Source organism: Tympanuchus pallidicinctus, unplaced genomic scaffold, assembly GCF_026119805.1.
Source record: "Tympanuchus pallidicinctus isolate F22 unplaced genomic scaffold, pur_lepc_1.0 scaffold17, whole genome shotgun sequence".
NCBI classification, from domain to species: domain Eukaryota; kingdom Metazoa; phylum Chordata; class Aves; order Galliformes; family Phasianidae; genus Tympanuchus; species Tympanuchus pallidicinctus.
The window spans coordinates 3703056-3716555 of NW_026294690.1; the positions used below are offsets into that span (position 1 = coordinate 3703056).

A 13500-nucleotide genomic window follows, 5' to 3' on the forward strand; every position below is an offset into this window, starting at 1 on the left:
GTGTGCCTGCAATGTTGTGAAAATTAACCTTATTTATTCAAGTGAGTAATTTGTTGATTCCTACCTGAAATTTTTCTGTCTGCTGAATTCAACAATCCTTTGAAATACATGTAACTGTATGTCACTGGGTCTTAAGGCAGGAATTCTTAAGTGAATTTGAGAATCCAAAGGGAAGTTGCATCACACTGTTATGGGATTGTAGGAAAGCATGCTTTTACAGTATGTAATAAAACTAATGTACCATATTAGCATATTTTTAGGTGTGTTTTACTTTGACTATGGGGTGTAATGCTAAAATGTCATAGTAATACAAATCTGACCCATGTGAGTCATGGTTCATATCAAATCTAGCAGTGTTACAATTTGTTTCTGAAAGGATAAATTTTTCTGGAACTGATTTTTTTTTTATTCTGCACTGTTCACCTTAGAAACATCTCTCTCTGTTAAGGAAATCATATCAATTTGTCACCAGGTATATGCACCTTGTCTGGCGATAGAAATGTAGTTCTTAGGTAAATCTGGTCAAGTTTTTTTTGTCCCCCCATATTGGTCTGTTATTATCTATCAGTCATTCATTTTCGAACTAGCTGCAAAAGTGTTTCTCTGGGATATTTACTAATAATTCCCTGAAGTTCCCCTTTCTGCTCTTTGTGACAGAACTTGTTGCAAGAATTTAAATCTCTGTAGGTTTACGGATTTGCAATTTGAGTTTATCATTCCCTGAGTTATCCTTCATCCCACAGATATTTCACAAGTAGACTGGATTTAAAAGTCTACGCTGAGAACAGGGACGTCATTCTGAATATAGTCACTCATCTCTGATTCTGCAGAACGTGAGGGAAATGTTTAAGTCACACAGGAACTGATGGCTTAGGCTTATCAAATGCAAATGTTTTAATTGGTGTGATACTTTGCAAATTAAAATTTTGAAAGAACTTTTTCTTCTTTTGGGTCTCATAGCTTAAGTAAACACTTTTCTAATTTTATTTAGTAGAGGAAAATTTAAGTTATCAGCAGTCTAGAGCTCACATGAGTCCCTTAAGTCTATCTGCAATCTTCATAACACAGGAACTTTTTATTTGGAGATATTTACCCCCCCCTATGAAAGTTCTATGTGAAATATGTTTGTTTAATAGGACAGTGCAGCCCTCCTCGTGCTTGTAAATACTGAGAAACACAAGGAGTTACAGAATGATTAACATACTCTTTCTTTTTTTTTTTTTAACATATGAAGCATTTGCTGTCTGCAGCAGCTGACTAATGTATTCTAGAAACAGGTGCTTCTAGAAGTAGAATTACTGTTCAGCAGGTTCTTGAAAATACCATTTTCATGGAGATTTACTATTATGATTAGATGTAGATTTACTTTTTATTAAGAACTGGCTGCTAGAACAAAAGGCTGTCTTTCTTTAATTCACCATTAAAACCAACAAAAGCAATTCTCTTTAAATGAGAACAGCAAATACTCTGTTTGCAGTAAATAAAAATCAATTACGTTGGTCCTAAAGTAAGTAATTACATTTTTAATGATATGCTATCAGAAACTCTTCAACTGTCCATGGCTGACTTAGAAGACGTGAGACTGAATGTACTTGGGTAGTTTTTAAAAATGGGAAGGGACGTGACTGTGTATTTCAATTCAGATTTTAAATTGCCCATTGTAACTTTGTTTTAATTTTGTTTTTTGTTTTAATTGGGCAGAAACATTGTGTACAGCAAAGTTATAGGAACTAATATCGAATTTTTTCTTCTTTCAGCCACCAGAAAAGGAGGGCGGCCTGCCTCGGCAGGTGGGCAATAAGACAGAATGCGGTCTCTTGGGCTTTGTCCTGGATTTGAAGCAGGATTATGAGCCTGTTCGGAGCCTCATCCCTGAGGAGAAACTTTATAAAGTTTACACATTCAACTCTGTGAGAAAGTCAATGAGTACTGTCATTAAAATGCCAGATGGTAGCTTCCGAATGTACAGCAAAGGAGCTTCTGAAATTGTTCTGAAGAAGTAAGTTCAATGGATTTCTTGTTGTGTTTTTCCAAAATCTTAATGATGCAGAACTTTCTGATGCTAATGAGACATTCCTGGCAATTCTGGTATTTGGAATATGCTAATCACAGTAGAAAAATGACACGATTCAGTACAAAGCTGTTACTGTTCTCCTCAATCCCCACCTCCCACTTACAAAATTGTTAGACATATTTTTATCATTGGCTAACATAAAATTTTGATCTTTTAATGCATTTTTCATCTATATTCAGTCATTTATGAATAGTTTCTTTCAGTTCATAAACACATTTGGAAAATAAGGATGTTTAAATTTCTTTGCAAGTTCTTAGCTCACTAATTACATGTGGTTTTGGGAAGTAATGGATGAAAGGGTCTGAGAGTCTCCATAAGAAGTTACAGACAAATTCTTCCTGACAATATTTCAGTAGTGAATCTTTGAGTTTAATCTAGAAATTTGCATAAAAAAGATGTTGAAGGAAAAGAACTAATACATGGAAATACTTTTCAGCAGTCATATAATATACAATCACACTTTCATTTTTTACTGAAATAAAATAGGTGTTCCAGGATCCTTAATGCAGCTGGTGAACCTCGTATCTTCAGACCACGCGACCGGGATGAAATGGTGAAGAAAGTGATTGAACCAATGGCCTGTGATGGATTGAGAACTATCTGTGTTGCTTTCCGAGACTTCAACAGCAGCCCAGAACCTGACTGGGACAACGAAAATGACATTTTATCTGATCTGACTTGCATCTGTGTTGTCGGCATTGAAGATCCAGTAAGACCAGAGGTAAATTAAATTCTTATGTTATAAAGTAGTTCTTAGAGAATGAAACATGAATTGATTTCTAGATTTCTTGTGGTTTTCATCTTTCCTTTTTCTTGTTTTATGTAGCTGTAACAAAGATGATGGTAGTGAACTTTAAAAACAAGCTTTAGTTGATTGAGAAAAATAATTAATTTGATAAAAGTTCATTTAAATTTAGCAGCATAGGTCTTTGTGAGCTAGAGGATTTAAATGATTTAAATTTCTCTCATGGAAGAGAATGCGGGAGAATTGTCAGCAGGAGTTTTATTGTGCTCTCAACGTGGTGAGGTGCAAGTAGAAAAAAAACAGGAGTAGTGACTATAATTGCCATGACTGTAATTGTGTGGTATCTTCCACAGCTAACACAAGTAGTCTCGGAGATCTGTGTTTTACTAAAACATCTGCCACTTTACAAACTGTCCTAAGGACGTAACTTGTGCTATTCAGGAGAACTTGTAAATAGCATCTTTGGACAAGGAAAAGCTTTATCTTGGACATGCTGTAGATTTCAGGGATACTGTTCTTAAACGGCTTTAAAAATGGGCCTAAAGCTTAAATTCAAGTTAACTGAGAAAATCAGTATGTGCACGTTGGAAAGAGGTGCCGTATTATTCCAAATCAGTCTTTAATGAGACTTATCCTGCTACTACGCTTGTGAATTATATTACTACAGTAATACCAAAGGCACAAAGGGAGGTAGAAACATTGCTTGTGACAAACATACATGGTCCTTGATAGTTAATCCTGGCAGTGGAAAATCAGTTCAATTTTACATTGTAGAAACTGACCTACTGAGGGTACACCCCAAAATTTAAAATTTAGAGAATAAAATGCTGGCATCTGCAATATCTTCTTTTGATGTTTTACTCATTGACTCAACCATAAGCATATGGCCATAGCATGCAGCTGCACAATGTGATTTGAGAGCACCAGTCCCAACACCCACTGCAGATGAGAGTGTGTGATTAAATGTTATCCCATTTTGCTTCAGGAAATTAATTCTTTGATGGTGCAGTTATTTCAGTAGATGATTAATGACTGTGGGTTTGCTCTGGAATAAGATCACTGAATGGTAACTGGAATTTCCCTACACAAAAAGAGTATGTTCTGATTCTGCATAAAGTACCTTGGTTCCAATATTGGTCTTTTTTGCTGTCTTGTTCTTCTTCTTCTTTTTTTTTTTTTTGATTTTTAAAATAACATCTAAATCTTTGTGTTTGATCCACTGAGAAACGGTGGCAATGTTAAACATGCAAGGAAAATTATTTCCCTAAGTCAGTTTTAAATTAGGCCTTTATACATTTTTGACTGCTGTAACTTTGGAAAATAAGTGAAGGAAATTAGTATGATACAATTACACCTACAGGCACCAATTGCATAACTGCACGTTGAATGATCATGGATATGTTTGACTTTTTTTAGTATTGAGAAATGTAATCATATCCAGTAAGTCTTGGCTAAGTGAAAACAATGATAAAACCTTTACCTCTGCAGTCAATGGATAAACAGCTTTCACTTTAACTGTCATCAGATGGTGTCTTGCTGCTAATCCATCTGTCCCTACACTTCACACTGCATCTTGAAAACTGTTTCAAAATAATATTAAAATATTCTTTCTGCATGGATCCCACTCCTAATGCTCTAACTAGAATACAGATAAGCTCAGGAAGTTTGTAAAGTGTCAGTGACCAATGGAACTATGAACCAGTTCTCTTCACCTCCAAAACTGACTAATGATACACATTGTTCAAAAATAGCTTTAAGTCGGATTATGTGTAAGACTGAGGGAATGGGTAGCAATAGGATTTGCAGATAATTTTTAAAATAGCTGCAAATTATCCTTTCCTTATTCTGAGCATGTTTTATGAGAAAGCTGCTCTCATTTCATAGACAGTAATTTCGTACAAACAAACTGGTCAAGTCTAAAGTCTGTTTAAAGGCTCAAAGAACATGAAGGTATCAAAACACTTTGTTTTTAGAAAATTATCTGACTGATGTATTGATTTTCTTGTAATTAACATAAAAAAATTGTAGTGACTTTTTTTTCATTGCAAGAGACATGATAAAATGTTTATCATTTCAGATTTTGCCATATGTTGGACAAGCCTATAGTTCTTTTTCTGAGACTTTGTTTTGTGGGAATTTTTCCCCATATCCCTTTCAACTGTTTCATAATCCAAAAAACTCCAAGACACAATAACAACATGAATTTCTTGAAAATTGTCTCTGTATGATACATCTCACTCAATTATGTATCACTCAAATTGCCATTGTAGTTGCAAATAGTAAGATACTGACCTGTAATAAATGATCATATTATTTTACCAGGATTAATTCTACCTATTAAACAGAAACACCATTGGAGTTTATAAATTATCAAAGTGTTTTCTGCAGGAGAAAAAGCATAAAAATGAGAACTGTTATTATTATTTCTGTTTTATTGATATTCTCAGTATTCATGGATATCAGGATTTATTCTGTCACAATTGGCAGATTAAGTAATTCCAATAAAGCGATCCAGTGTCACCATCCTGAAAATCTTTACTGTCCCTTCTGCTCCGATGTTTTTACTAAGAAAGGCTTGATTTTTTAACTTTGTTTTACTTAAGATTTTTTTGCCTATATGCACTGTTGCTGTGTTCAAATATTCACATATTTGGCATACTGCAGTGTCAGTGTTGCCATGCTATCAAGAGTACTGCATCTGTTCTGATTATAGTGCAGGGTCTTTCTTGCCATTGCATTTCCTTCCATGCATTACAAGATGATGAATTATTCAACAATGGTATCCAGCAACTGACAAGCTTTAGCTGGAGTGTAACCACTGGACACCCATGAATTTTGCATACTTTGGTTACTTAGGTTGATGAAATTCAGGCTCTAGCTTATTCATTGTCAGCAGCTGCTTTTATCAGCCACTGAACTAAATACCTACTTGATAGTTAGCTTCTTTTTTTTTACATTTTTTTTCCTTCAATAAATCTACAATAAAAGAACCAGCAGAATGATGTCTTGTGCCCACAGAGATATGTCTGTTTATTTTGTCAGTCTTTCTTTATTGGCTTTAATGAGTCTGTACTGGTTTATAGCAATTTGCCAAGGTACAGCTCCAATCTGTTATATCTAGGCACTGAATATAAATCAGTTCTAAATTTCACGTATTTGTCACCTGATTTTGGTAGGTATTTGTTCACTGGATAACCTCTGCATGCATATGTAGGAAGGTTTTCTTTGCAGAAAGAAAATTTAAACATTTGAAGTATGTGCCTAAATTCTGCATACGGATGGAAAATATCTGCTTCCACTGCCCACTCAGTCTGCCACGACTCTTTCTTCCCTACAGCATTAAAAAACATGAACAATATTTTAGGCATAATTACTGTACACAGTGTAAGTCAGATACCACCCACCAGCTGTCCAAAAATGAGAGAAGTGGGAGCTAGAATTATTTCCCTAACTATATGTGAGTTTGAGGTGTATTTGAAACTAGGTTGTCCTCCCATGACCTTGGTTAATGGGACCCGCACTTTATGTGAATATTTCTGTTTTTCTGTTTGTACTGTAATTTATTTTTCTCCTTCATGGTTCATATACTATGCTGGATTTAGAGGCAGTCATCTAAATCTGTCATAACCCTATGCATGAGGGTCACCAGAGTTAAGTGGATATTAAGGATGCTCCAACTTGGCAAATGGGATGTAGTCAAGATTATTATTACTGTAGAAACTGAGTAGATCAGAAGTCATTTGCTTAAGTCATAAATCTGAGCTGGTTGTATGTGTCCCACAGAATTCTCTATCATAATGTAAAGAGGCTTCGGGTGGCCCAAATAATGTTTCCAGGATGCAATTGTTGGGAAGAATATTTGCAGTTAATAGAGATGAGGGAATGGGAAGATAAACCTCTGACCCTTGATTTTTCTCTTGCTTCTGTCATCTATGTAGAAAGTCATTCTGCCAATGGCACGTTTCTGTGGGTGCAGCAGTTTTCTTCACAGTAGTGAGAAAAGTACTGGTCTGTTCCTCAACTAGGTGTTCAATGAGGCATTTTGGGAAAGAGATGCCTCAACTGCCTCTTGTTTATTAAAGAGGAAAGAACACAACTGACCAGATAAGCCATTATTTCCTGTATATATGCATCTGGCTGAGTTGATTTAGAAGTGTTGGAGACATTTCTAGTATCATTAGTCAAGTGAATAGCACTATTTATTTCCTGTGGAAAAAGTATGTTAATGAAGATGCAGAAACATGGTGTGAAATTGTACTCACTGATTAGAATAATCATTATCTACAGTACGGTTTAAGGGTGTATAATATTTATCTCTAGTGTGACACTCAGTCCAAAATGTATAGCCTTTCTGGCTCTATGAACTCTTTAGAAGTAGAGTATTTGCCATGCTGAATAAGAATGGTGGTTGTCAATCAAAGGCAACGTGCTGCCCCCAGCAGTGTCCACTGTAAACATAGGGGAACTTAAAATGACTTGCCAAGCACAACATTAGCAGTGCAATGTTGTAAATGGTGGCTCCTTTCTTGATAGTTTCTTTAGTAATGGATGAGGTCAATCCAGTCTAATTAGCGACAAGTTCTACAGCATAACTGCACTACACTGACGGCTGACTACAGTAAGGTGGTGCTACTGTAGTCAGTAATATTCATTTTGATGCCATTTCTTAAACTGAATAGGTTTGTTTTGTTTTTGAAAATTGCTGATTATTATTATTTTAAAATGAGAATTCTTTTCATTGCATATTTCTATTTAAAAAGTCTTTTTTATTTTTAAATAAATTGGTTTCAAGTGTGTAGATTCTACATTCATCTCATGTACCATTACACACTAAATTCTCTGTCACTGATATACCCTACTGTGCAGCAGTAGAAGGTAGTTTCATGAAGAAATAAAGCTAAGGGAAATCATCCTTCGTTTTTAATTTTTTTTAAAATAAATGATTCATGAAACACTGAAGTCATTTATATCTGGAAATTCCACCTGTTGATATGCATAAATTTGAGTACTAATGCTGTTATAAAAACTTGATTTTACTGAAAGGAAAATCTGGATCAGAAGTTAAATTATATTATTTTTCTGTACAAGATAACTGTATTCTCATGTTTTCATGTATGTTGAATATTTTAGGTTCAGCACAGTGCTGAAAAGAAAAAAAAAAAAAAAGCTACGGAATACTCCTGTTTATATTAAAATCAAGAGAATCTTTAGGCAACTGACCTGAAAACTGACCTGAAAACTGGCCTGATTGGGAACATCTGGCTTGTATTTCTGTCTCATATCTGGAAATTTTCTTTCCCTGTTATATTGCTTTTGTAGGTCCCAGAAGCCATAAGAAAGTGCCAGCGAGCTGGAATTACGGTCCGCATGGTCACTGGAGACAATATCAACACAGCACGTGCCATTGCCATAAAATGTGGAATCATTCATCCAGGAGAAGACTTTCTTTGCCTTGAAGGGAAAGAATTTAACAGGAGGATCCGAAATGAGAAGGGAGAGGTAATTCATGTGCTAAATCCATACATATTAAGAATGTGCCACAAAAACAGTGAGAATACTGACATGCTGCTTCTCCTGTGCTGACGCGTACATTGCTTCAGTGAAGACTACTTGGAGAGACTGGTACTTCTTTCTAGCAGTATTCTTTTGCAACTTAAAATACTTTTGAAAAGCCACTCTTTCCTTCTTAGAATGCAGAACCGCTACAAGTTTTGTGCTAGATTTATTCAGCATATTTTAGAACCATAGCATACCCTTCAAGAAACTCAAACTAAGGACAGGAAAAACAGGTTTGTTAGCTAAGAGGAGAAAGAAGTCAACTCTGCAGGCTTAAGTCTCATGGAAATGCTGAGAATCAGATACTTTCACTTCATAACACTTTATGTAATCCATCTATTACTACATTCACTCATTCTAACAGTTTGCATAATTTCAGTCTGTTCTTCAGATTTTTAATTCTGCATATAAAAGACAGATTATTGAAGCCAGCTTAAAAAAGGTGAACTCTATGCTGTGTCTTAGAATCCATTGTGAGGACAGGCATTTACTCCTTACATTGACTGAAGGAATCCTGGGAGCATGAGGATATGCTGCAGGTTTGTCCTAGTTGCTGCTGTGGTATAACTGAGAAAATTCTGCCATTACTGATGACAAAATGAAGAACTTGGATTATAATGCAGAATAAAACAACCCGTTTCAAATTGTAAATTGTAAGCTGTTTGATCGGCTTTGAGAAACTGTACTATCCTACAGTCATGTTTCTGAGTGGGACTATGTGCAAAGAGCATAAGAAAGGCAGATAAAATACAGTGAAAAAATTGACCTATGTTAACCAGTAAAAGACTTTCAGTAGTACAAAAAATGACTTTTTTGGTCTTGCTGCCATTGATGTCTGCTGTAATTTTTCTGTGCTTCTGGAGAACAGATCTTAGTGAAATGAATCCTCTGCTGCTTGGACACAAGTGTATTTTGCATTTTTCTAACTACAGACTAACAGTTACCTTGTTGTTTTGTTACTGTTTTCCAGATTGAGCAAGAGCGGATTGACAAAATCTGGCCAAAGCTTCGAGTACTTGCTCGGTCGTCTCCCACGGACAAACATACTTTGGTCAAAGGTGAGTGAGACCACCTTCATATGTGAGCATGTATGTAAAGTAATGGCAAAGTTATTGGAGAAGGCTCAGTACATCTTTTGCATTGTAAAAATATTACTGTTAAAATGCATCTGAGATATCTTTAATTACAAATCACTGCTCTATTCACAGTGCAAGAAAACTTTCTTGGTAAATAAGTCCCTTGTGCTTGCATTCTACCTCAACTTTCAAAAGGAAAACAAAAAGAAACTCATTGGCAGGAATAGCAGAAGTATCAGTCAGCATAAGTCAAGTAAAAGTATTAACTTACTTGCCCTGCGAATTTTTAATTAGACTAGAATGAGGCTCTGGCTGGGAAAGTGTGTTTTTGCTGGCTAGAAAAATACTGTTGAAAAATGAGTAATTTTCCTTATTACAATAGTAATTTATTACAATATTAGTTTTCAAAAATCATGTAACTAGGCATAGACTGAGTGTCATACCTATTTCAAGGCAGTTCCATTTTCCTGTAGACTCCTTAATTGTGTGCTCTGCATAGATTTCCTTTAAATTTCCATTTGTTTTTAGAATCTGTTTTTGTCCTATAAAAACTGTACCATAGAAACCATGCTGTCTCACCATGCCGTTTACAGATGGATGCTTCTTTAAAAGGGGAATTTATTTGTATCATTCTTTACAAAACCTTTTTCAAATCTCACATTTAGTGCTGGCTTGACATTTTGTTCTTTTGACCTTTGATCTCACAATCAAAAGCTTAGTAAGTCAGAAAAGTTCTGATCAGGAAGTTTTTGTGGGTGGCCACAAAAAGATCTTTCAGCTGTCCTGACTGCTTAAAGAATTCAGATTTAGGTGGAAAATCATTTCTGGCTCTCTCCTTTTGGTATGCCAAAGTTGTCTTGAAATGACTCCTTACGTGACTGATTACAGATGATCTGGATGTAGTTTTTTTAAAATGCCTGAATGACTTCAGAGCCAATGTTTCCTGGAGAATTTGAAGACTGGATCAGTTGGGCTCTGAGGTTGGGACTAGTGTACGTGAAGAACTCAAGAAGCACAGTTCATTCAGAAGTACTAGGATCAGTGTAAGCTCTGGCATAGCACACAAGATGAGGCAGCTGGAAACAGACTGCTGTTATTCACATTCTTGACACACTGTTGAGACCAGTGGTCTCCAAAGTGAGGTGCAAGACAGTCCACTGGGATGCAGTAAGAAAATATTTATCATTTATAAATAAAATCTCATTTTTGAACTAATTTTATTTCATCTCTATCTTATCCTTTTCAATTTGTATTTTGTGTTATTTTTTTAATGTGACTAACATATTAGTATAGTAGTATGAGTGCAATTTATAAATAATATGTATATTTTGGGGGCATTTGCTCAAATTTTTACTGATAGTCATTCACAATCAAAAGTTTGGAGATGGTTGGTTTGGACAACATTATTACTAGTTCTGCATCTCAGAATTCAAACAGCACAAAGTTAGCTGCCCTACTGCATATGATGTAGTGTCTTGTAGCTCTTGTAGGGCATGACTTGTAAAGCCTATTATAGCTTTATTTGTTCCAGAAGCATACAGCAATTTATGCTTCATTGAGTTGATTAAAAAAGTCCCCTGGAAGTACTCATTTGAATCATGTAGGATTTTCCCTGAAGAGGAAAACAGAACCTTTGCCAGAGAAAAAGAAATCAATAAAAGCTGAAGAAAAATAAGCAACAAATTACTGATATTCTATAGCATATGTACTTTGACAATCCAAAATATATTTACTACTGCTGAATATAACAAATACAATTAATGTTGCTAAGGTATGACAAAGTCAAATGATAGACCAATTAAATATCAAACAATGTTCAAGAACAAGCCTATGGAAATCATGATGGAATTTTTTGGATGGCAATACTCTAAGGGCCATTAAAAGTTACAAGAAACTATTTAAATGTTCTCTAGTTTTGAGCTTCTTGTTAAAATGTTATATTTTTCTCAGACACTTGAGGGATCAAGAGGATTTTCTTTTCTTTGATGTATTCTAGCTGCTTTAGGGTAAAAACACACATCACAAAATAAACTTTTTTTATATTTAATTTTTAATGACACAGGGCTGCTGGAGGGAATTTTTTTTTCTTCTGTAACACAGTGCAGTCTCACCCAGCAAAAGGATTCTTTTTCTTTTACATTTCTGTTTTTACTATTGCTGAGGGACTAGAGAAACACATGGCTCAGCATTTAAGGCTGGGCAGAGCGTGTTCTCTCAAATATTTATGTATTTGAAATAGAGATGGATTGAAAAAAAATGTCAAAGTGATTTAGCATCCCAAAGTGTTTCAGTGAAACAAAAACAGTTCACTTAGATGTCTCAATCCAGTTGAAATGCAGTCTCTTATTAACTTCATGAAGTCAGTTGGTATGATTTCAAATTATTGTTTACCTTAAAATATAGCAATACAAATGCTTGTTATCTATAGTGATGTGTCATTATATTATTACTGAAATATTTCAAAATTGTCATATTGGTTTTTAAAACAGTAAAAAGAAGCAGCTTGTTACTGATGGAAACAGCATCCTCATCTTATCAGAAAATGCAGAAGATAAAATAGTCAGCTTACAAGTTAAAGAAGCTGTGTTTTCCAGTATGTTTAAATTTGGTTGAGATTATTTTTCCATGATACTAAAAACAGCTGTTCTCTTTCTTTGTAAGATTAGAAAGCAGAAAAGAAACTTTAGAAGAAATTTTTGTAATTATTACCTTTAATTACTAAAATGTTCCAAATATTCTTCCTTGTGACAGTATTATTGTACTGCTGACCTCATTAGTACTGACATGCCATGACGCTAGGTAAATTAATTAAAAATAAATGAATCAACTGAAATTCTGAACTTAAATATTAGTCTTCTAACTGAAATATAAAGGTACCTGCTCAGAACAAAAATCCCACACGTTTGTGCCATATTTTTCCCTGATTTTCTACTATCATGATCTTTGCAGAACAGTATTCACTTAATACTTACCAATGCTGTCTGTAATGTTATTTTAAACACTTTCACGTTAACCTTTGAAGTTCTGTCATGCAAGTAGGTAAGCATTAAGTGAATTCAAATTATCTCCTTCAGTCAGATTTTCTAAATTCTTGTTAGATGAACATGAGGTTTGAAAAGTGTAAAACATGAATCTCAACAGAACAAGCCCGTGAAAATGTATTACCACATCTGTCTTTATTTGGCTTGTCAAAGAAAGATAAATATGATTAAGTGAATGGGATGATCAGCTTTCCTGCATCAGTAGCACCTGAACTTGTGTACATCCTGAATGCTTACAGCTGTGTATGCAGTGCTGGTATCTTTCACAGCACAATTGTATTGTACATACAGTGCTCCTCTTGGCTATACACAGTTGTTTTAAAAAAACAAAAATATGATTTTTTCCCTCATCAGAAACAAGTTGCTTTCTCTGGCAAATTAACGTCTTAAAGAAGGTTCATGTCTGCGTCCCAAATTCGCATAGCATCAGTGGAATCAGTATCTGGAACTGACTGTAATGTTATGCTCTAGGTATATTCCTGTGGGTGCTGAACAAAATTCATTTTGGCAGAGAAAAATTGTAGTTGAACAGCTTAAGAGGAGAGCACAGATCAGCGAAACAGTAAAGGCTGTTTTGAGATAAATCTTTGCCAAACCTTATGAATTCCCCTGACATGCCTTGCAAAAGGTGGTTGATTGAAATAATGTATGCAAGCATTTAACTGGAGTACAGCAGTTTATTTTGTACAATTTACTTGACTGTTAGGCTTGAGAAATTAATACTGATTTTTATTTTTGCCCATTATCACTGAGTGGAAATGGGCACTTTGTGATTGGCAATCTGTCAGATCCTACCCTCATTTGAACTTCTCACTGATCAATACAGCAGTAGTTCTCCACAGCTCAAGTAAAATGCCCTTCCCTGGCATCCCTCTTTTGTGTCTGTATACCTTTTGTAAAATCTGTATTAGGATATTACTTCATACTACAGAAAACTTCTGAGATGAAATTGTAAAAATAGATCACAACTATTAACAAAATGACATCAAAAGAAAGGAAAAAAAAAAA

At 35.0% G+C, this 13500-nt stretch overlaps 1 protein-coding gene across 3 annotated transcripts in view; it reads left to right on the top strand.

Moving 5' to 3' along the window:
* ATP2B2 (ATPase plasma membrane Ca2+ transporting 2) overlaps positions 1-13500 on the top strand; it is a 350045-nt gene that overhangs the window by 300231 nt on the left and 36314 nt on the right. For all 3 annotated transcript variants that reach the window (XM_052678357.1, XM_052678358.1, XM_052678359.1), the window contains 4 exons: positions 1758-1999; positions 2561-2795; positions 8139-8318; positions 9346-9433. In XM_052678357.1, coding sequence (XP_052534317.1) covers positions 1758-1999; positions 2561-2795; positions 8139-8318; positions 9346-9433 — 745 coding nt within the window. The remainder of the gene's footprint in view (positions 1-1757; positions 2000-2560; positions 2796-8138; positions 8319-9345; positions 9434-13500) is intronic.